This window comes from Metopolophium dirhodum, chromosome 7, assembly GCF_019925205.1.
Source record: "Metopolophium dirhodum isolate CAU chromosome 7, ASM1992520v1, whole genome shotgun sequence".
Classification (NCBI taxonomy): domain Eukaryota; kingdom Metazoa; phylum Arthropoda; class Insecta; order Hemiptera; family Aphididae; genus Metopolophium; species Metopolophium dirhodum.
This window is the reverse complement of record NC_083566.1, coordinates 3,534,652-3,560,419: the sequence shown is the minus strand read 5'-3', so window position 1 is coordinate 3,560,419 and position 25,768 is coordinate 3,534,652. Positions and strand designations below refer to the sequence as shown.

The 25,768-nt window shown below is 30.0% G+C and overlaps 2 protein-coding genes across 5 annotated transcripts; one reads left to right on the top strand and one right to left on the bottom strand.

Moving 5' to 3' along the window:
• Window positions 1-325: 325 nt before the first annotated feature.
• Window positions 326-14,075, bottom strand: LOC132948464 (embryonic polarity protein dorsal-like). Of its 4 annotated transcripts, XR_009665026.1 has the most exons (16): window positions 13,775-14,075; window positions 11,929-12,149; window positions 11,627-11,867; window positions 11,391-11,531; window positions 11,206-11,262; window positions 11,003-11,101; window positions 10,807-10,940; window positions 10,597-10,693; window positions 9,966-10,046; window positions 9,191-9,262; window positions 8,988-9,128; window positions 8,571-8,687; window positions 1,302-1,373; window positions 1,102-1,239; window positions 521-833; window positions 326-435 (listed from the first exon to the last, which is right to left on the bottom strand). XR_009665026.1 is itself a non-coding variant. In XM_061018921.1 (15 exons), the coding sequence occupies exons 2-15, from the start codon at window positions 12,103-12,105 to the stop codon at window positions 670-672; spliced, it is 1,731 nt and encodes a 576-aa protein (XP_060874904.1). In that variant the 5' UTR covers window positions 12,106-12,149; window positions 13,775-14,075; the 3' UTR covers window positions 326-669. The 4 variants fall into 4 exon arrangements, 3 of the variants coding, with proteins under 3 accessions (XP_060874904.1, XP_060874905.1, XP_060874906.1); XM_061018921.1 differs by having other exon boundaries at window positions 326-833; XM_061018922.1 differs by lacking the exon at window positions 8,571-8,687 and having other exon boundaries at window positions 326-833; window positions 13,775-14,072.
• Window positions 14,076-20,914: 6,839 nt separating this feature from the next.
• On the top strand, window positions 20,915-22,002 carry LOC132949533 (uncharacterized). The gene is made up of 2 exons (XM_061020473.1): window positions 20,915-21,733; window positions 21,813-22,002. Exons 1-2 carry the CDS (start codon window positions 21,229-21,231, stop codon window positions 21,827-21,829), a joined length of 522 nt encoding a protein of 173 aa, XP_060876456.1. The 5' UTR covers window positions 20,915-21,228; the 3' UTR covers window positions 21,830-22,002.
• The last annotated feature ends 3,766 nt before the right edge of the window (window positions 22,003-25,768 follow it).

The following is a 25,768-nucleotide window of genomic DNA, read 5'->3' as shown; positions in this document are numbered from 1 at the left end:
TTGTAATGCCGCAAGGCGGACTCGACTCTCAGGTTTGGCCGAGGACCCAACGACAAGTGCTGCAAACTGTGTAATCACTGCCTTATTTGAAGTGTCATAACTTCGAAACTTGAAACTTGAAAATCGAGTATTTTGAAGTTTTTTGAACATAACTTCCTTTAGAAGATTAAGCGATTTTTTTTAAAGTACCATTACAAAAACCATACAAAAACACACATTTCACAAAAAAATAAATTCCAAAAAATCACTTGGGAGCTAAACTAGAATTGTTCCGTGAAGTATATTAGGAAACAGGTAAAATAAAAAATATATTAACTCCGGTAACTTTGGATTGGTCAAAATTTTATTTTATATAATATTTTCAACAGACGTCCATTCTTCAATTGCAAACATTTGATTGTTTATTTCCAAAAAAATATGTCAAATGGATAAAATCTGTATAGAAATATTGTAAAAAGAAAAACAGTGTATATTATATATAATATTTTACCTAATCATAAATTAGATATTTTTAACTAACAACAATTAATTACAGTTTGTGTAAAACTCATAGAATTCTTTAAGAGTGTTATCAGCAATTCGATCAAAACTGTCAGACACATTTATATTGTCTTGAGCTTCTATTTTTTGATTGGAATCTCCAAACAAGGTTCTTAAGTCATTATAATCTTAACATGAGAATGAAGTTTCCGTAAGATCAGACTCATTATTGCTTTCTGCTGAGTATGGTAAAGGTGTTGTAGTTGGTGGAGCATAATTATTTTGAGGTGTTGGATCATTATTATTAACTGTAGGACATACATTTGTAATAGTGTACGCAAAATTTTGAATTCCTGGTAAATTCCAAAAAAAAATAGCATTAGTAAACTGTTATTATTGATAAACTTAAAAAATCAATTATCATACTATGTTTTAAACCTTTTTTCTATTTTATCCTTTATCATAACTATATAAAGTTTTGTATACTTAGCAATACTGTATTAACATTTATTATTATATGTTATAATGCTAGTTTAATATTAGCTAGTACATAATATTATGTAGTGTTTTTGTTTCATATTCTTAATATTCCAACATCAGATAGAATGAAAATTAGTTTACCTGTAAGTTGTCGATTATTGGTATTTAGTAATGTAGTCGGCCCGTACAATGAGGTAGAATTTACGTTTGGGAATTGATTTTCATGTTGAAGAACACTCGAATTAGGATATAAACCACTATAGGGATTAGGACTAGTTTCTATACAATAAAAATAAGAGTATTAATTTTTGAGTGCAAACATTCTAATATATAATTCGAACCTGGATATTCTGTAATTGGTTCAGAAATTGACAATTTGTCAACCATTTCAACAATGCAATTAGATGACTGAACTAAAATGATAGAATTGGTTATTTCAGTAAAGCATGCAAATGTTACTTATGTAAACATTTAACGTTGAAAATCACATAATTAAAACAAAGTAAAATAGTGTATAAAGATGATCATGATCTAAAATTACTTAAGAAATTATATTTTATATTTAATAAAATATAGAATTATTAAGAAATTCTATTAAGAGGATGTTAGGGCACTATTTGTTTTCTCTCTCTAGCCCACGCGCAACATAGACAAAAAGCATTTGTGCAGAATCGTTTGATCTATGTTTTCAAGTAATCTTAGAGTAAATTCACTCCTTAAAAAAATATAGAGAATAATATTTTTGAGGGAATGACATTTCGATTTCTCTAAAAATGTTTTCAAAACAATTTTAACATAATTGAAATTTACAACATTTTTTTCTTTATTTTGAAAATCGAATACAATGTCAAACAACAATAAAATATAAAACCGATATGTCATTCCCTCTAAAATGTTATTCCCTATTTTTTGTAATGGGTGATTTTACTCTAAAACTACTTAAAAACATAGAAAAAATGATTCTGCGCAAATGCTTTTTGTGAAAACAAATAGTGCGCTAACATCCTCTTAAAATTTAAATTATACGCGATAACCGCGTATCAAAGAAACACTCAACGGACGAAGATTACAGATTATTGTGTATCGTATATAATGTGTATGTTTGACGTCTGTACAACTGTAGTTGACAACAGTAATAATATTATAATAACATTATACTAATATAATTCGTTACTATAATATTACAATAATATTATTAAACAAAAAATTGCTGTCTGGGCCGTTTATCTCAAGGCTTAAAATATCTTATATCTACATAATATGATTTATCACTTTTAGACTATACGAAATATAGATTTTATTTATATAGATTAAATATAGATACAAAATATATAGATTTTAAAAATATATTTTACATATTTCGTTACACTCAGAATCTAATATTTTTTATTAAATTGAATCACATTTTTGAATAATTAGATTAAAACCATTGGTGGCATAATTCTAGATAGCTCCCAAAAGATTTTTTAAATTTTTTTTTTTAAAAATGTGTATTTTAGTATACTTTTTTAATGGTATTTTAAAAAAAAAAGTCGTTCGGACATTTTTTCGATGGTATGGCCTTCTAAAGTTAGCGATTTTACGTTTATACCAATGCGCGGAACACTATACTTTGTAATGCCGCGAGGAATACTCGACTCTCAGGTTTGGCCGAGGACCCAACGACGAGTGCTGCAAAATGTGTAATCACTGCACGTACTCTACGACATAACTTACTCTGTGATCTACTTGAGGTGGTGTTACACAGCAAGTCGGGGGATATTTTCGATTTGCGGAGCGCAGCGACGGCGCCGAGGAGCGCAGCGACGAGTGCCACAAACTATGTAATCACTGCCTTATTTGAAGTGTCATAACTTCGAAACTTGAAACTTGAAAATCGAGTATTTTGAAGTTTTTTGAACATAACTTTTTATATCGTCGATTATTAACACGACAAACGATTAAACTCGCTCCCGTGCTTTTTACTTATTACTCCGGTAAATATTGACAGTTTTTTGTGTTCTTTATCTTGATCTATTCTAAAAAGTGCGCTTTCAGACCGGTGTCGTTTTTGAGTCGGTCTGACCAATACCCTCCCCTCAAGAGCAACTATTAGTGCTTCCAGCTTATTCACGGCCGCTGTAGAAACGTGAGTTCAATCTTATTTTTATCGGTACAAATCTCGAAAACCCGTGTCAGTCGTTATCGCGTTATCTGAGAGATTAGACCCGCGCACTGACCCGGGCATTATACACTGTGTGCGTTTTATAGTTGAAACAACATTTATAAATATAAATATAAACATATACATCGTGATGCAGTGATCGTTAGTTGTCCGCTCATCAACCCGCACATCTCATCAGCCCGTCTTCTTACCTGCAGCTTTGGTTGCCTACCTTATCTTACAAGGCGTATTCATTTAAATGAATCAGAGCTCACCCTCAAGGATCTCCACCCGATCAACCACTGCTGGCAATATTGCTTCTGTAATGTCTGGCAAGTCTTCTAAACCAGCCTCTTCTTCTTCCGATCTGCTGACCCTTGTTGTTTTTAACAACACTATGGCTGAACATCAAAAAACACAAAAAGAAACCCTGGCCCAATGCAAACGCTTGTGTGAATCTCAAAATGCTCAATTTTCTGAGCTCAATGAAAACTTAGGTCGTCTTTCCTCTCAGGTTGTTGAATTAAAATCTGAGAACGACAAACTCCAAAAAATCATCTCTAGTCTCAGCAATCGAGTCCAAGATCTTGAATCTGCAAACAGTAGTCATCTTATCTCCTCGGCTGACACCTTTCCTAGCATTTTCCATGAGATCACGGAACGTGAGCGCTGTTCTCGAAATGTCATTATTCGTGGTGCTCAAGAATTTTCTTCTTCTGTATTAGAAGATAGAGTCTCTAATGACGTCCTAAAAATAACCGAGGCTATCAAACCGTACTTTCCCGAATTACCATCAGACTTTAAAGCAATAAGGCTAGGTAAACCCAGTGATCGAGGTCCCCGACCACTCAAGGTTTTCTTCCAGTCCAAAGAAATAGCCCAGAAACTTGTCTCAGACTATAATACTAATATCAGATCTTCTCATACTGACAATATGCGCCATCCCATTTCGGTTACTCGTGATCGCACTCCCAGTGAGCGTGAAGCAATTCGTCGCGTATACACTGATTTGGAAAATCGTAAAAAGAACGGTGATTCTGACTTAGTAATCAAATACAGAGATGGACTCCCCTATATTGTACCGGCCCGCAGATCATCCCAAGACAGACGCCATCAAACATCGAACTCGGCCTTTACCCAATCAAAAAACTAACAGTACTCGACTGTTCGCTGCCTAGGCAAGCACTCCGTCGCCTCAACAAAACTGTAAAAAATGACTCATGCTACTACTCCTGCTTAACTGATCCACTCTGCAATTGTATGTATAACATTAAACTTCGTTCTTCAAATTGCTCACGCTGCTACACTGCTGAAATAACTCTAGATTCTTTCTTGCTAGACTTCACTAACCTTAAAGCCTCATTTTGTAAACCTAATAATTTTTCTAATATTTGTAATAATAACTTTTGTGATAATGCCCTTAATTGTAACCTTAAAATATTCTATCAAAATATTCGTGGTCTAAGAACAAAATTAGTTAGCCTCAGATGTTCTTTCCCCATGTTTCACTTTTATGATATCATTATTCTCACAGAAACCTGGCTGACTCCTGACATAAGTGACAGCGAACTTGGTTTCGCTGGCTTTCAAGTAATAAGACTTGATAGAAACCATAATAACAGCACTTCTACCCGAGGTGGCGGAGTTCTTATTGCTATCAAGGATACCCGTTCCTTTCAACCTATTTCACTAACTGTATCTAATGTTGAACAAGTATTTGTAATATTGTCCCTAAACTCTGGCCACTTATTGGTAGGAGGTGTATACTTACCCCCTCGATCCCCCCTTTCTGTAGTTGAATCCCATACCACTTCTGTTGAACACATCATTTCCTCTTATAAACCAAATTCCCTAGTCATATGTGGTGATTACAATCTCCCTAATATCAACTGGTCTTCTGATGAATTAGGATTAATCGGGACTAATGATCCCAGTATAATTTCCACAACTATTATTGATTCTTTTTCTTACCTTAATTTTTTCCAGCATAATTTCTTTCGCAATAATCATAGCAGTATCTTAGATCTTGTCTTTTCCAACTGCAATAGAATTACAGTCAATTTAGCAACGGAATATTTGGTTATTCCTGATCCTTACCACCCACCTCTTCACGTGGTCCTTCCTTCACAATCTGACAAATCAGTAGTTAATACTCATACTTATAAAGATTTTAAGGCTGCAAACTACCCTGCCATAACGCAATTTATTAACTCCTTTAATTGGGAGTTAACATTTTCACAGTACACAATCGAAGATGCAGCCTCTGTTTTTAATGAAGCCCTACTTCATGCTATCGATCTGTTTGTTCCCACAAAAATATTTAAATTGCCAAAATTCCCTGCGTGGACATCTCCCTCTCTCAAAAATCTTATTTTGGAGAAAAAGCGAGCTCACGCACTCTATAAGTGCTCGAGGTCCCCCTATGACTACTCAGCTTTTTCCGAACTTCGTGCTAAATGCAAGCGCCAATCTAAAATAGACTACCAGTCTTATATAAAAAATACCGAAAACTCGTTCAATCGCAATCCCTCACTATTCTGGAAATCTATTAAAAATCTAAACCAGAAAAACACTATACCCGCCACACTATTTTGGAACAATGATAAGGTTGATACTCCTCTTGGTTCGGCTAACCTATTCTCTAAGTACTTTTATTCTATGTATAACAACTCTATTTCTCCACCCGTCAATATTTCTAATATTAATACTATTCCATATGAACTTCCTTCTAATTGTCACTTCTCCCTCAACGATGTACAACTTGCACTCAACTCTTTAAAAAACACCAATTCTAATGGCCCTGACGGGATTTCAGCACGTTTACTTTTTAATTGTCAAGATTCTATTGTTTATCCTTTATTCATACTCTTTAGGCTATCTCTTGATGAGGGTATCTTTCCAGCTGCTTGGAAAACATGTTCTGTCACCCCTGTTTTTAAATCTGGAGATCCCTCGCTCGTTTCTAATTACAGACCTATTTCCATCCTACCACACATTTCTAAACTATTTGAGTCCATCGTCTACTCCTCAATCAAAAGAAGTCTTAACCATATTCTAATGGATGAGCAGCATGGTTTCCGTAGTGGGAAATCTACTGTCACTTGCAGCCTATCTTTCACATCATATATTTTAAAAAGCTTTGAATCTGATTGTCAAGTTGATGCTGTGTTCACGGACTTTAATAAAGCCTTCGACACTGTCATTCATAGCCGCCTTATCTCTGAATTGGATTCACTTGGTATCGGTAATCCTTTACTCTCATGGCTCCAATCTTATTTAAGTCAAAGAAAGCAATTCGTAAGAGTTCACGGCGTTGACTCTGACTTATTTATTACTCCCTCTGGGGTCCCCCAAGGAGGGCATCTCAGTCCTCTTCTGTTCATTCTTTTCGTTAACTCAATTAACAGGTACATTTCATCCTCTAAAGTTCTTCTGTTTGCCGACGATATTAAATTTTTCTCAAAAATTACATCTCCGTCTGACAGTCTTCAACTTCAATCAGATCTCAATACTTTCTCTCTCTGGGCCCAGCGTATTGGCCTAACGCTCAACCTCAACAAGTGTCATGTTATGTCTTTTCATAGAAAACGTACTTGCATAATACATCCTTATTCCCTTAATGGCTCTACTCTCAAACGTGTATCCACTGTCAAAGATCTTGGGTTCTATCTCACTCCTTCTCTTTCCTTTGAACACCATATTGATGTTACGGTTGGTAGAGCGTTAAAAACTCTGGGGTTCTTAAAGCGCAACACTAGCCTTTTCACGTCCGCTACTTGTCTTCGCTCCCTCTATTTTTCCCTTGTCCGCTCTGTCTTAGAATATGGGTCAGTTGTATGGTACCCATATCTAGCCAAGGACCAATTACGTTTAGAGCGTGTCCAAAACCGCTTCCTTTCCTACGCCGCCTTTATACTCAATATTGCTCACCCACCCCATGATTACCTACCAGTTAGAACTTCCTTAAATATCCCTACTCTCGCATCTCGTCGTGTCGATGCTGACCTCTCATTCATCACCTCCCTCCTCAACGGCTCAATAGATGCCCCTAACCTTCTGTCCTCAATCTCTTTCCGCGTTCCTGTGCATTTCACTAGAAATCACTCTTTATACCTTGTCTCCTCTCACCGTACTAACTACTCCTCTAATAATCCATTAGATAGAATGCTCCGCCTACTTAATAGCTCCTGATCTTTGGCTGACTATATTATTGTTTATCTCTACTGAATGTTTTTGTCTTTAGTTTATTTTACCTTAGCATGTACTCTTCTAGCTGAACGCTGTTTAGTATAAGTTTAAACTTAAGTCTATAATTATAACTATATTTTCCATGTATTTTATTTCATTATTATCACTTCATGTTAATCTACTAATTGTACAATGTATCTATAAATTGCCGCTTGGCGTTAAATAAATAAATAAATAAATAACTTCCTTTAGAAGATTAAGCGATTTTTTTTAAAGTACTGTAGCGAGCTGTGACTGTTTAACCATTTATTTAAAAATAACACCATATAGCCAGTAGATCACAGTGTAGATCAAAGTAATCGTATTTAGTACGCGCCGCGTAATATTTACATTAATAGTAATAATAATAGCAGCTGCGCTGCGTGTGTAGTAGAACAAACGAATATCGAGCGCGTGACCATGAAAGGCGTGCGTCAATCAATATATGACTACTTATATAAATAACTCGCATAAAATGTCCATATAAATCGTGAGTGATATGGAATAAAGCACCGCACGTGTACAATAATAACATATATATGTGTTCAACTTCCTGCCGGGTGCAAGCGCGTGACGAGGCCGCGAGATGACCATATACGGTTATCCAGAATAAGTAGGGACAGGGACAGACCCATCGAGGAGAGCTGATGGACAAGCGTTCATCAGACGAGCAACCTACGAGCTTAGGAACAGTCATCACTAACTATTGTCACATCTCGCTAGCTTCATTCGTATATTTCGACTTAGAGTAATTTTTATATAATCAATCACAGTTGAATAAGTTAAATAAATCAAACATATTATACTAAAAACTCAAGATCTACATTTTTTCCATCATCCTTCAATCCTATTGACCGGGGCACGTTACAGTACCATTACAAAAACCATACAAAAACACACATTTCCAAAAAAAATAAATTTCGAAAAATCACTTGGGAGCTAAACTAGAATTGTTCCGTGAAGTATATTAGGAAACAGGTAAAATAAAAAATATATTAACTCCGGTAACTTTGGATTGGTCAAAATTTGATTTTATATATTATTTTCAACAGACGTCCATTCTTCAATTGCAAACATTTGATTGTTTATTTACAAAAAAAGATGTCAAATGGATAAAGTTTGTATAGAAATATTGTAAAAAGAAAAACAGTGTATATTATATATAATATTTTACCTAACAAAATCATAAATTAGATATTTTTAACTAACAACAATTAATTACGGTTTGTGTAAAACTCACAGAATTCTTTAAGAGTGTTATCAGCAATTCGATCAAAACTGTCAGACACATTTATATTGTCTTGGGCATCTATTTCTTGATTGGACTCTCCAAACAAGGTTCTTAAATCATTATAATCTAAATATGAGAATGAAGTTTCCATAAGATCAGACTCATTATTGCTTTCTGCTGGGTATGGTTAAGGTGTTATAGTTGGTGGAGCATAATTATTTTGAGGTGTTGGATCATTATTATTAACTGTAGGACTTTTTTCTATTTTATCCTTTATCATAATCATATAAAGTTTTGTATACTTATTTACATTTATTATTATATGTTATAATGCTAGTTTAATATTAGCTAGTACATAATATTATGTAGTATTTTTGTTTCATATTCTTAATATTCCAACATCAGATAGAATGAAAATTAGTTTACCTGTATGTTGTCGATTATTGGTATTCAGTAATGTAGTAGTCGGCCCATACAATGAGGTAGAATTTACGTTTGGGAATTGATTTTCATGTTGAAGAACACTCGAATTAGGATATAAACCACTATAGGGATTAGAACTAGTTTCTATATAATAAAAATAAGAGTATTAATTTTTGAGTGCAAACATTCTAATATATAATTCGAACCTGGTTCTTCTGTAATTGGTTCAGAAATTGACAATTTGTCAACCATTCCAACAATGCAATTAGATGACTGAACTAAAATGATAGAATTGGTTATTTCAGTAAAGCATGCAAATGTTACTTATGTAAATATTTAACGTTATAAATCACATAATTTAAACAAAATAAAATAGTGTATGAAGATGATCATGATCTAAAATTACTTAAGAAATTATATTTTATATTTAATAAAAAATAGAATTATTAAAAAATTCTATTAAGAGGATGTCAGTGAACTATTTGTTTTTCTCACTCTAGCCCACGCCCAACATAGACAAAAAGCATTTGCACAGAATCCACTGCGCAGGATTATATATTTTTACATTTATCTAATATAAATTTGGAAAAAAGATTTTGAAAAAAATAATTTGATTTAAGCATTCTTGTGCTGCATAAAGAACATATTATTTAGCAATAGTCGTGTTTTTTTTAAAATAAATAATATATTCTCCTTATATTTTCACATACTACATATCAATTAAACTAAAAATGTTATATATAATGTTATATATTTACTTGAACATGTAAAGAAGATGAAAAAAATACAATATTAGGCTTGTACAGACACACTGTCACATGTTCATTTACTTTATAAATACTAATATCATGCTAATTAAATTAAACTGACATAAACGCATTGACACCGGCACCGAATAGTAACATTTTTTTAAAAAATCCCCTTACATCGCCCAGGGTTGTTTATTAAAGCTTATAAGTAATTTATATTATTTTTACTCACTAATAGAGGTACTCTGTAATTTATTCAAAAGTTCACTTTCGCTAGATAATTTCTGTCTTTTCCTTTTCAACATGGGTGGATCTATAACGCGCAATAAACAAATCAATAAACATTGTATAAACTTAAACTAATAAAATAGATTTTTGAACATTAACTTGGCTCACAATATTTAACTGCAATTAATAAAAAAATGTATACCCATAAACAATATTAGAAAAAAAAAATGAAAATTATGATCAAAAACAAATTACACAATTATTTATATAATGAAAAAAGGAAAATAAGTTGTTAATATGTTAATTTATTAACTATGGACTAGACCTTAATTTACTCTACTCTTATAATTAAATTATGCTCAATAATCTAAGTAATATTTAATTGTTAGTACAAGCAAAATATTTCAATATTTACTGCCAGTCAATAATTAAATTAAATTATCTCAGAACCCTGATATGTTTATTATTTTTGATTTCAACAATTTGTTTAATAAATGTTAAGCAAAATTATGAAAGTTAACTTTTTCTTTCGATTACATTATTTCACAGTTGTAACTGTACCCTCTTCCACAGTGCTATAATACATATATTCGTCAATCTCCGACATAGTCTATCATATTTCTGAGGGGACATACCTGAATAATCCGGAGTGAACGTAAATGGGAGAGCGTTACTACACATGCCATCCGAAGGTCTTTCTAAATGAATCCATACATTAACTGGATTGTCAATCTAAATTAAAAATGAAAAGGCATAATTATTTATTCGGTGTGTCTAAATTATTAAACCACAACTGTTTTGAATTATACATTCAAAATTACAAAAAATAAATATTTTAAGTTTACCTCTGTTGTTTTATATTTTGGAGTCTTAAACCAAATAGCCACTTGTTTATGTACATCTGAAGCTTTAAAAACACCATAGTCTTCCCAAATGCACTTACCGTCGTTTTCCTCAAAAAATCTTACTTGGATATCATCTAAATAATTAGCATGCACTTCAGTACACATTAAAAAATTATAAAATATATTTTTATTCTACCTTTTGTTACTTTTTCACATAATAATATGATTTCTTTATCACCTACAACCGAAGCTGCTGCATCACTTAATCTACATATCGATAGATCCGACATCGCTTCTAAAAATAATAAATTCAAGAATATAAAAAGTTACTTAACAATTTGCACATATAGGTACCAATTACCATTGATTTTATATTATATTATAAAATCATGCAATTACCAATTAACACAGACAAGTTCACGGGTATAGGTAACCGAAAACCGCAATCAAATATTTCTAAAAATAAAAAAAAAACACACATCATTGTAAAATCAATACATTCATCGCTTCGCTCAGAATCTAAAAGTTACTTAAAATAATCACTGTTGGATGCTAATAACTTTATTAAGTTTAAACAAACTAACTTTTATCATAAATTGTATCTGATACAATTGGTTCAAGAATACTATATTCTCCTTTGCGTGTACCGCTAATAAAAGCTTGAAAACACAACCTTACTGCATTTAAGTCTATTGAAGTTGGGTTCTCTTTATGTGAAAATCCAGCTGTAAAATATTTTAAAATACATATACATAATGTTCTATTATAACGTTGTTAACATATTAGAGTAGTATTTGGATATATTTAATAATTTACTTACTTCTAAATGGATCTACTCTTATTTCTTCTCGTAATTCGAGTGCTTTGACAATATCTTTTCTTCTTACACATTGTATTCCCAATTTTTTAAAACTTGCCACCATTGATTCATTATTAATTTCTTTAATACAAATTCCTTTATTGCAATCACGTCCCACAAGGTTATGAGGGTGAGATATATATGGTATATCTTTTGTAACACATGATACTACAACATCAACCCTGCCTTTATAACCTACTATCTGAAAACAAAATCACAATATATTATTTTAATAAGAAAAAATAATTTATTAGTAATATTACTTGAATTGTAGGGTAGGTTTTATTTTCAGTGGTACTATTAACTCCAGGTATACTTCCGGCTGATCTACCTTCACACTCATATCTAAACTTTAATGCTTTTGAAGCAGGCTGTTCGACGATTTTGATATATGGTGAAGTTGTAGGTCTTCGCAAATTATTTGATGATGGACCGTCCATTTGTTGCACACTTTTAGTTCTTACGTGCTCTTCAATGACATCAACTAAATAATTTTAATGTAGAGTTAAGTTATGTAATAATACAGTGGCGTATACATAACTTTTGTATGGGGGGGGATCAGTTGCAAACAAATTATTATGGAACAAAAATACCTAAACCTAGGTATGTGCACATTTAAATACCTAATAAATGATAAAACATATAAATTCAATACATTTTATTTTAAATTCTACAAGTAGTTATATGTAGTTATGACTTGTTCGTACAACTGACATAATATTTGTGGTTGTTTTTTGTTTTTAGATAATAATATTTATTATTTAAGCTATTTTTAGCTATTTTTATATTTCTTTTTCTAATGTATAGGAAAATGTACCTATTATTATACGCACGGACATGCGGGCGTCGTCTCCGCCGCGTTGATATCGGTGACGGTGGCGACTGGCGACGGCCCGTGGGCCGTGGCTGGTCTGCCACATATTATTATCTTATAATAATTTATTATACTTGTATATATAATATACATATTATCAAATATCACATAATACGATTATATGAATATGAAATAAATATATGATTACTGATTAATATTAAGTAAATTATTTTTAATTAATTGTTGAATGTGTTAAAATAAAAATTTACAAAAAATCCTTGCCATTTTTTTTTCCTTGTAATTTCCTTACATTAAGTCATTAAGAACACTATTTTATAAAATTTAAAAAAAGGCCTATTGGGGGGGGATCTGACCCTCACATCCCCCCCCTTGTATACGCCCCTGTAATAATAGTTAAGTAATATGTTTAGAAATAAATAAACTATTTTAAGATCTAGTTAAATAAATTTGAAATACATACTGTGTCTAGAATATCTAATAAATTTTTTTTTTAATATTGCCTTTTGCAAATATTGATACAATAAGAATATTTTGAAATTATGGAAATCTTAACGCTGCTGTCACGACTATAAAGTGGATGTCAGCACACTATTTGTTTTCTCTCACTGACCTGTGCAAAACATAGACAAAACGCATTTGCGTAGAATCGTTTTTTCTATATTTTTAAGTAATCTTAGAGTAAAATCACCCATTACAAAAAAGATATAGAATAATATTTTTTTACATTTCATTGTTTTTACAAATGAAATAATTTAATTTGATATCAAGTTTGTACAATTATAAAAATCCTAGGTAATCAAATCAAAATATTTCTAGGTACCTTATACCTACAGATGTTTAATACATTTTCTACCTTTTAATATTATACCAAATAAGAAATAAGAAAATTAACAGAAAAATATTATGAATATGAATACTTCGTTCGTCGAGTGTACACGGTGTAAATTTTGGTAAATGGACATTTTCTCCCCGATTGTTTTAGGTCTAGTAGGACATTTCCCCCTTCCCTCCCGATATATTTTTGATGCGGACATTTTCTCCCCATTTTTTATAAAGTTTATTATTGACTGATAATAATAAATTTAATATTACAAAATTATTTATTATTTAATTTGAAATTATATTTTTTAAATATGATATAAATAATATAAACATTTTTTTTATTTTCATAAAAATAATAGATTATAAATGTATAATATGTTAGATCTACTAAACTTAAATACGTAAATACGTAATTCATTAGGTAATATTGGTATTTTAAAAATTCGATTTACCAGTGTTATGCAGCTAAGGGGCATTATTTGTTGCCCGACTCGGAGTAGACGATGCGGTTTTCTATACTCTTGTCGTATATACTCTCTTTCTCTCTGACCAGGTGGTATCGATGGCGACGACGACGCCGTGACTCGTAGGACTTATAATGACAGAGGAACAAGTGCACAACCAGAGAGGTAAAGTGTAAAAATTAAACTTCAGATGTGTGAACCATGTTAATTATATCATGGTGTGAACGAGATACGAGACGAGAAAAAAACCAAAACATATAGTTAAAGGAGGGAGAACGTTGGAAGGGCAATGAGCATAGAGAGAGAGGTCATGGGTACGATATAGAGTAAAATTGAAAAGAAGACGCCTGGGAAATACAGTATTAGTTTTATAGGTCTATGATTATCACACTTTATATTTTTTCTCTCTTTTCTCTCTTCTTTCTTTCTCTTATGATTCCCGTGCATTGTTGGTAGGGCGGAGTGGAATGCGCGGTCCATTATCTTAAAGTCCCAAGGTCTATGGCAGGGGTCACCAAATGGCGGCCCGCGGATGAATTTTGACCGGCCCGCAGATAAGGAGAAAAGAAGCAATTTAATACGTAAACATGAATTATATTAAAAACAAATTCATATAATAACAAATATTTTAGACCTAAAAAACAGAATATTCTTATTTAGTAGGTATCTACATTAAACTTTTACATATTATACCTAACTAGTAAATAAAATACTATTATAATGAGTGAAAAGAAGATCATATAGCAGAAGAATAATCATTAAGGTCATTAAAGTTCACACTTTTTTTAAAAGTTGAATTTTGTCCGGAGTGACCCGTAAAATGGGATGACTTCGGACACGTACCTATTAGATTTCATTAAAAACTGATGTTATAATTATAATGGGTGACTTCGGACAATATAGATATTTAAAAAAAAATGTAATGAATTAAAATAAAAAAAGGTGGGCAAGTGGATGTCGCTCTGCTGTACTGTAGGTTACAAGTGGGTCACTGTATAATGGATGGTATTAAATTTGAATTCAATGATATATCATTGTATAAGAAAAACGATTCTGAGTGGAGACGATATGTCAGTCTAGGTATAAGACATATTATACACTTATCTATGGTATTAAAAAGAAAAATGACCTATAATAAATTCCAAATTAATCATATCACAATATCCATTAGGTACATATAACGCGTTATACATCAACAATAAACCGTGATACTATCATCATAATATATCGATGAAAATATTACAAATTAGAAGTTTCAAGTGCCCACGAATAATATTATACAATCACAACAAAATAACTAAAATAGTTATTCTAGGTTTTTATGTAATTTCGTCCAAATTTGAACTTAAAATGACTATACAAATAAACTGTGCTTGTGTATTTTTTAGATTTTTTGGTAACCGAATTATCTATTTACATGGAATCTTGTTTTAAATTTTCAATCCTTAGCTATAAAAACTGAACATTTTATAATTTATTAATTACAATGGTTGATAATTTTCGAGATTTTGATAAATTCTGTCCAAATTTGATCTTTAAATGCTTATAAAAAAAAACTGTGCCTATGTATTTTCAATATTTTTCAACTGCTATTGTAAAAATATATCAGGAGTCTTGTATTAAATTTTTACACTTTTTGGCCCAACAGATAAAACTTTATTGATATTTATAGAAAAAAAAACTAAAAAAATTGAAAACTGAAAATGCCCGTAAACAGCTCAAAAAGTGTCAAAATATTTTCAAAATTGTATGGTGTATAGGAAATGCTAATATAAACATTCAGTGAAATTTTCATGTATCTACAGTTATTCGTTTTTGAATTACAAGAAAATAAGGAAATCGGTACATGAGAAATCGAGTGAATATCTAATGTTGTAAAAATATGAATTTAAAACGCTCATAAAAATTTAATTTGACTTTCTTGTAGAAATTTTTTTTTTGATAAAGTTAGACAAACTTATGAGGAATCTTGTATTAGATTTTAAAATCTTAGATTTAAAAAGAAAATTTTTTATGAATTTCTAACTCAAAATAATTTGCAAATTTTCGTGATTTTTCCGTATTTTTTCAAGATTTGAACTTTAAACGTGTATAAAAAAAAACTGTGACTAAGGATTTTTAATTTTTTTCATCTGCCTTTGAAACAATAACCTAGGAGCCTTCTATTAAATTTTCAAGCTTTTTTACCCAACAAATAAAATTTTATTGATATTTATAGAAAAAAAATTTAAAAAAACTGAAAACTGACAATGTCCGTAAACAGTTCAAAAAAAGTCAAATTATTTTCAAAATTGTATTGTGTATAGAAAATGCAAATATAAACAACCAGTGAAAATTTCATGCATCTACGGTCATTTGTTTTAGAGTTACACCAATAACCAAAATCGATTTTGTTAAAAATCGATTTTGCGTAAAAATTCCCGTTTTTCCTTAATTTTTCTTTTGTTTTTCACATCGCTTTTGAAAACTACTGGGAAATTAAAATTTTGACCTCCCCAATGCACCAACGATATTCACTTTCCCATCGAACAAGATACTGAAGTCGAAAATCGAAGCATTATTTAGACTACTTATCGTGTACACAGACACAAAAATAAAAAAATAAAAAAAAAAATAAAAAAAAGGTGGATAAGTGGATGTCGCTCTGCTCTACAGTAGGTTACAAGTGGGTCACTGTAATGGATGGTGTTAAATTTGAATTCAATGATATAATATCATTGTATAAGAAAAACGATTCTGAGCGAAAACGGTCAGTCAGCCTATGATATTACCAAGTATATTTGATGATATTATTGTGAATAAAGTAATTTATATATAACCTATTTACGTGGAGCCTTGTTTTAAATTTTAAATCCTTAGCCATAAAAGTTAAACATTTTATACATTTTTAACCACAAAATAATTAATAAATTATAAATTTGATAAATGTTGTCAAAATTTGAACTTTAAATGCTTATAAAAAAAAATTGTGCCTATGTATTTTTAATATTTTTCAACTGCTATTAGAACGATATATCAGGAGCCTTATATTAAATTTTCACGCTTTTTTACCCAACAAATAAAAATTTATTGTTATTTATAGAAAAAAAAACTAAAAAAATTGAAAACTGACAATGTCCGTAAACAGCTCAAAAAGAGTCAAAATATTTTCAACATTTTATGGTGTATAGAAAATGCTAATATGAACATTCAGTGAAATTTTCAAGTATCTACAGTCATTTGTTTTTTAATTACAATAAAATAAGAAAATTGTTACATGAGAAATCGAGTAAATATCAAATGTTGTAAAATATAAATTTCAGACGCTCATAAAAATTTAATTTAAGTTTCTTCTAGACATTTTTTTTTTTGATAAAGGTAGACAAACTTATGAGTAATCTTATATTACATTTTCAAATCTTAGATTTAAAAAGAAAAATTTTTATGAATTTCAACTCAAAATAATTTGCTATTTTTCGTGATTTTTCCGTATTTTGTCAAAATTTGAACTTTAAATGCTTATAATTAAAAACTGTGACTAAGAATTTTTAATTTTTTTCACCTGCCTTTGAAACAATAACCTAGGAGCCTTCTATTAAATTTTCAAGCTTTTTTACTCAACAGATAAAATTTTATTGATATTTATAGAAAAAAAAACTAAAAAAATTGAAAACTGACAATGGCCGTAAACAGCTCAAAAAGAGTCAAAATATTTTCAAAATTGTATTGTGTATAGAAAATGCAAATATAAACAACCAGTGAAAATTTCATGCATCTACGGTCATTTGTTTTAGAGTTACACCAATAACCAAAATCGATTTTGTTAAAAATCGATTTTGCGTAAAAATTCCCGTTTTTCCTTAATTTTTCTTTTGTTTTTCACATCGCTTTTGAAAACTACTGGGAAATTAAAATTTTGACCTCCCCAATGCACCAACGATATTCACTTTCCCATCGAACAAGATACTGAAGTCGAAAATCGAAGCATTATTTCGACTACTTATCGTGTACACAGACACAAAAATAAAAAAATAAAAAAAAAATAAAAAAAAAAATAAAAAAAATAAAAAAAAAAACACACATCATTGTAAAATCAATACATTCATCGTTTCACTCAGAATCTAAAAAAAACACACATCATTGTAAAATCAATACATTCATCGTTTCACTCAGAATCTAAAACCTCATACATTTATCGCAAATACAACATAATTTATTAAATATTCTAAAAAAAAAATTATTTACTTTTCTATCAACATGTCTTGATGTCTACATGTTATCACTGTACTTATTGTGTTGTTATTTTTTTATAACTAACACCATCAACGACATTTTAAATAACATATTATGACTATAATTCTTATATACCGACGACCTCCTACATTGTTGACATACGATCTGAGCATAGTTGTCCGAAGTCATCACCCACGTTTGGTCATAATTAAGACGATTTAACACTACAGTGTGAAATCAAGTTACTTAACAATTTGCACATATAGGTACCAATTACCATTGATTTTATAGTATATTATAAAATCAATGCAATTACCAATTAACACAGACAAGTTCACGGGTATAGGTAACCGAAAACCGCAATCAAATATTTCTATTTGCTGTTGTGCTACAGTAGTCAATGTAGTTATGTAATTTAAAAATACAAAAATATAATATTTTGTATTTACCTCCATAACATGTACTATGACACCATTATGTCATCAATAAATATTATTTTCTATGGAGGTTACAATAAATATAAACGTAGAGTACCTATCAGTTTTCAACTTTTATTAAACGTGTATCCTAAAATTATAAGATGACTAAAAAAACATGGTGTTGTCCGAATTCACCCCACATGTCCGAAGTCACCCCCTTTTACGGTAGTTATTAGTACAAGAATCTTTGATTCAGACATTTTTAAGGGGCCCCCCCTGCGGACAAAGTCTGCGCACGCCTATGTCTATGGCCACAATCATAGACAAGTATTTCACAATGTTTCCACTTTCCAGATCCGTGGTAGTCACCAACCGCCGTACCGTAAATAATATTAACAATATTATGTTATTACTCATTAGTCATTAGTCATTATAATATTAAGAGAACGTAACACCCGCATGTGTTTTCTCTGTCTTACACACGTTCGATATGGACAAAACAAGTTTACGAAATCTGAGTAGAACTCACTTAATTTTGGTTTTAAAGAAAAAATACCTATTATAAAATTGAATTGTGACAATATTTCTGAGGGTAAGTTGTTGTGTTTTTCCCATTGTATCCAATATAACGTTCATTATACCGCTTAGAAATAGAAACAATTTCAACATTTTTAAATAACCTTTATCTTTTAAAAATTCAAATTTAAAAAAAAACTCTTAAAAAACTGTTATTTGCATTTATTGAGATGTTGGAAATGAATAATTTTATATATAATGTATAATTTTATAAATAATGTATAATACTCTGGATATTTTCCAATAATTTAGGGATGGCCTAGTCCTTCTCCTCAGGCCATGATCGCTAACAAACTTAAGCCTTCCAGAAATTAATCGAGAACTTTTCACACCTGGCTTTACCAGGTCGAAGATATTTTCAGTATAGTTATTAATTATTAATTACCTATGGTCTATGAACAATAATATGACTTACGGCGGGATTAATTCTACAACAACGTGGCAATGTGAAGTCGTGAACGCATAGGCGCAATTTCAACTTGGGAGAGCTGAATATATTAATAGCAAGCAGACCATTGCAATATCGCATTTTAAAATTGTATGTTCTAGGTTTTTTTTTGGGGGGGGAGGGGGCACAGCAAAGTTTGAGGGGCTTAGCCCCCCCCCAATTTGCGCCTATGCGGGAACGACGTGAATAAAGATAATTTAATTGATAAATGATTAAAAATATTAGATTATTAATTATAATTAGTATTACATATCTACTAATAATAACATTATTCAATTCTATGATATCACAACAAAAACACTTCGTCGAACTCCGTGTAAAAAACGGCTAAGTAAAAAAAAAACTGATCTTTAAGCACTATAAAGATTTGATGTCATAAATGAATGCTAAGTAAATTGAATTAAAGTACATTTATTTTGTTTCAATAATTTATTTACTTGGCGAGAAATTATTTAGCGTAGAAATGTCCATTTTAATATTTTAAATTTATTAATGAACTTTTATGCCTTTTCTTTATTTTGTTCACGTTATTTCGTGTGTTGTGTAATTGTATTATAAACTACATACCCACCTACTTACATATATTTTTTTTTTAAACTGTATTTGACGCGTTAAAAAATATATTTTGGGGATAAATATGGGCCCCGGGATCTTGCCCCGCTTGGCCTCTCCCTTAATCCGGGCTTGGGTCAGTAAAGGAATGCTGTCTATAATTGCCGATTTCCTGATTATAATAATTTTATTTATTCATTTATTGTCATTTCTATAATATCACTTGTAATATACAATATTTAGACTTAAATAAAAACACGGGATAACTAATAAACGATAAATATGGAATGTGGGGTGATCCAATATTTTCAACATTTTATGGTGTATAGAAAATGCTAATATAAACATTCAGTGAAATTTTCAAGTATCTACAGTCATTCGTTTTTTAATTACAATAAAATAAGAAAATTGTTACATGAGAAATCGAGTAAATATCAAATGTTGTAAAAATATAAATTTCAGACGCTCATAATAATTTAATTTAAGTTTCTTCTAGACATTTTTTTTTTGATAAAGGTAGACAAACTTATGAGTAATCTTATATTTAGGGCTCGGGACTTCTAGGAGATTGCATGTTTTTAAATAATCATCAAAAACATAGCTAAATAATATAGAAATTTGTTTCATTGCAATACAAGTTTATATTTAAAATTTATAGTTGCATATTTTGCATATTTGACCATTTTTCATTTATAAGTGCATATTTGACCATTTTTCATTTTATAAGTGCATATTTGACAATTATTTATATGAAGGAGTAAAAGTCGATCGGCGATTACTATAAATTATAAATGTATTATTACTTATCGGTACACCCCACGCGTGATTCCCGATAATGATACCAAATATGTGTTACCTTATCATAACAATAACATTTTATAGACTATATTATGACTATTTGTAGATAGAGGTAGGCCGTAGGCCGTGAATAGTAAACGTTTAAGGCCGGTAAAGCAATTCAAAATTTGTATACTAAAGTAATACATGTTACTTGTCTAGCACACGGACTTCACCGTGTTGCTGAAGAAATAAGAAACCAGTATAAAAACGTCGATCAACTCGTATCCAATGTAAAAAAATCATTTCTTAAGGCGCCGTCACGTATTCAAATATTAAAATCTGTTGCACCTGATATTCCATTACCTCCGCAGCCTATTTTGACCAGGTGGGGTACATGGATAGATGCGGCTTCATACTATTGCAATAATTTTAAAATAATTGAACGCATAATTGATATGCTTGATGAAAACAATGCAGAATCTATCAAGAAATGTAAACAAATTTTAAAATCAAATAATTTAGAAGCAAATTTAATTTTTATTATGTCAAATTATGGATTTATATCTTCATCTATCACTCGACTTGAAATCCAAGGCGTGGCACTAACTGAATCCATTAAAATAATTAAAACTGCAAAAGAACATTTACATTCTGCAAATATTCAAGGATCTGCACAAGCTAAAGCAATTGATGACAAAATTAAAAAGGTTTTGGAGAAAAATGTTGGATTTGATCAACTACAAAAAATATCAAACATTTTAAATGGACAAAATGAATCAATGGACGGTTTGCCTGCAGATATTAGTAGTAGTGGCTTACCATTTTTTAAGTTTGCGCCAATAAGTTCCGTAGACGTGGAACGTTCCTTTTCTAAATATAAAAATATTTTGGCTGATAACAGGCGGTCATTTAAATTTCCCAACTTAAGAATGTATCTTATAGTCCAATGTAATGCTCAAGGTAATTAGTGCTATGTAAAAATATAAAAATGTATTCAATTTAAATTGTTTTTAAAAAAATTTAAAATTTTTTGTTTTAGATAAAAACTCAACATAAGATGAAAACAAAACTGAAAAAAAGAATACAATTATCTCAGATCATCATATATATCATAAAATCTAAAAATAGTACTATTATTTATTACTAATTTAATTTTTTTATTTAATTAATTATAATGTTTTACAAATATAATTTTTTTTAAATGCATATTTTAAAAGCATATTTTTTGATTCTTTATGGCATAAATGCATGCATATTTTAAGGTTTTTAAGGGCATGAAGTCCCTAGCCCTACGAGTTATATTACATTTTCAAATCTTAGATTTAAAAAGAAAAATTTTTATGAATTCTCATCAAAATAATTTGCTATTTTTCGTGATTTTTCAGTATTTTGCAAAATTTGAACTTTAAATGCTTATAAATAAAAACTGTGACTAAGGATTTTTAATTTTTTTCATCTGCCTTTGAAACAATAACCTAGGAGCCTTCTATTAAATTTTCAAGCTTTTTTACTCAACAGATAAAATTTCATTGATATTTATAGAAAAAAAACTAAAAAAATTGAAAACTGACAATGGCCGTAAACAGCTCAAAAAGAGTCAAAATATTTTGTAAATTTTATGGTGTATAGAAAATGCTAAAATAAACATTCAGTCAAAATTTCATGTCCCTACGGTCATTTGTTTTAGAGTTACACCAAAAACCAAAATCGATTTTCTCGAAAACAGATTTTGCGTAAAAATTCCCGTTTTTCCTTAATTTTTCTTTTGTTTTTCACGTCGCTTGTGAAAACTACTGGGAAATTTTTACTTTTGACCCCCCAAAGTACCGACTAAATTCATTTTCCTATCAGAAAAGTTACTGTTGAAGAAAATCCAAGCACTTTTACTGTCCTAAAAGGTGATGACAGACACAAAAATAAAAAGGTGGATAAGTGGATGTCGCTCTGCTGTACGGTAGGTTACAAGTGGGTCACTGTAATGGATGGTGTTCAATTTGAATTCAATGATATAATATCATTGTATAAGAAAAACGATTCTGAGCGAAAACGGTCAGTCATTCTATGATATTACCAAGTATATTTGATAATATTATTGTGAATAAAGTAATTTATATATAACCTATTTACGTGGAGCCTTGTTTTAAATTTTCAATCCTTAGCCATAAAAATTATAAATTTTTAACTACAAAATAAATAATAAATTATAAATTTGATAAATGTTGTCAAAATTTGAACTTTAAATGCTTATAAAAAAAAATTGTGCATATGTATTATTAATATTTTTCAATGCTATTAGAACGATATATCAGGAGTAATTGTATTTGTTGTGTAATTGTATTATAAACTACATACCCACCTACTTACATATATTTTTTTTTTAAACTGTATTTGACGCGTTAAAAAATATATTTTGGGGATAAATATGGGCCCCGGGATCTTGCCCCGCTTGGCCTCTCCCTTAATCCGGGCTTGGGCCAGTAAAGGAATGCTGAAAAACAGGGGATAACTAATAAACGATGGACTATATGGAATGTGGGGTGATCCAATGTACATACCATCGATTCAGAAGTATATGTATATTGAGCTACAACATTATAGGTATGACCATCTAATTAATTATCCCATATTACTCAACAAATTCACCCTTGCATTTCTTAAATCTATTTATCTATCCACCCCCTTGCAATACAAGACTCTGTGACTATCGTCGTATAATAACGTAATTATAATTTTAGATATATACCACAATAATTTAATTATCACTAGATCATAATCATAAGTATTTATTTAGAATATAAGCATAATGTTAAGTGCTCATTAACTTAAATTGCATTCGATTAGCCGTTGACTGTGTACGACTGCTACGAATGTAGGGATTTTAAGAGCATAGGGATAATAATCACAGTCACAATAGCTAGAATACGGAACTGACATTCCTGTTATACAAATGTCATACGATGCTCTAAATAGGAGCCTCAGACATATAATATTCTATAAAACCCTGCGAATCAAAATACATGTACCTATTGTCGCTGTGATACCGACCGTCGAACACTACCCCGAAGGAATACAAACCAGATGCAGAGTACTATTACAACAGCTGCCACATAAGGTAAGTACATAGAAAGCCATAGAAAATTGAAAATATATTATGATTTAAGGAATAAAATTCAAAATTGTTCATTGCATAGGTAATCACTTTTATGTTCTAAATTATTTGTATGCATGTATTTAAATACTTTCTTTTTATCAAATACAATTATTAATATTATTAAATTTCCTTTTACAAAAAAAATATATGAAAAATGTAAGATTTAATTCATCTAATTATCATACATAATGCTTTCAAAGTATTACAATTAACAAATAATTATTATTAATTATTAATTAAAATATATAGATTTTAAATTCAATTCATAATATGTCAATATTTAGTTTAATACTAGTATTCATATTACCTATTTGTTACCAAAATGCATTTATTTTGAATATTTTTTTATAAGCATTTATTACTCAGTTGTACCTATCACCATTGATTTTATAATATATTATAGTATTTATAGTATATTATAAAACCAATGCTATTACCTATATATTATTATATATTAACCGAGATCCTGGGGATAGAAACATATCTATATGCTAAATGTTTGATAGATTTATATGGTCATCCTAGATCAGTGCTTTTTTACTTTAGACTTAAAGCGTTTATGGAAAAAGTTTAAATACTTACATTTTAATACTATTATTAATATTTTTCAAAAGTATATTAAAACATTAAATTACTATCAGTTTTAATAATTTATCTGTGTGAAATAGTACATGTAATTTTAGTATATACCTAATCCTAGAAAAAACAATTAATAATTTTGATTAAGGGGGCCTTGACAGTTTTACATTAAATTTAGAGAGCCTTTGGACAAAAAAATTTGAGAAGCATTGTACTAGATTATACTGTAAAATATCTAAATATATATAACTAGCTGTCCTGGTAAACAATCATGTTTGTAATGTTGCATTTCAATTTAAAAACTTCATATACATTTTTCACCGTTTATTTTTCTAACATAATTTGTAGTTATTGAAGAAATATATAAACAAAATTGTTGACAGAGGTTGGTTGCTCAATACACAGTCAAATATTAACCAAATATATCATAAGGCATTAGGTCAAAACAAGAATGATATTCACTTGCAAAAGAAAAAAATAAGGAAGTTGCTAAAAACAAGAAAACACCAAAAAAAAGGTGGATAAGTGGATGTCGCTCTGCTGTACAGTAGGTGACAAGTGGCTGTAATGGATAGTGTTAAATTTGAATTCAATGATATAATATCATTGTATAAGAAAAACGATTCTGAGCGAAAACGGTCAGTCAGCCTATGATATTACCAAGTATATTTGATGATTTTATTGTGAATAAAGTAATTTATATATAACCTATTTACGTGGAGCATTGTTTTAAATTTTCAATCCTTAGCCATAAAAGTTAAACATTTTATACATTTTTAACTACAAAATAATTAATAAATTATAAATTTGATAAATGTTGTCAAAATTTGAACTTTAAATGCTTATAAAAAAAAATAGTGAATACGTATTTTTAATATTTTTTAACTGCTACCATTGTAACAATATATCAGGAGCCTTGTATAATTATTTCACATTTTTTAGCCCAACAAATAAAATTTTATTGATTTTTATAGAAATAAAACTAAAAAACTTGAAATTTGAAATTGTCAACATGAGTCAAAATATTTCAAAATTTTAAAAACAAGAAAACACCAAAAAAAAGGTGTAAAAAAAATGGAAATTGACAATGTCCGTAAACAGCTCAAAATAAGTCAAAATATTTGGTTAATGTTATGGTGTATATAAAATGCTAGTATAAACATTCAGTCAAAATGTCATGTACCTACGTTAATTTATTTTAGAATTACATCAAAAACCAAAATCGATTTTCTCAAAAACAGATTTTGCGTAAAAATTCCCGTTTT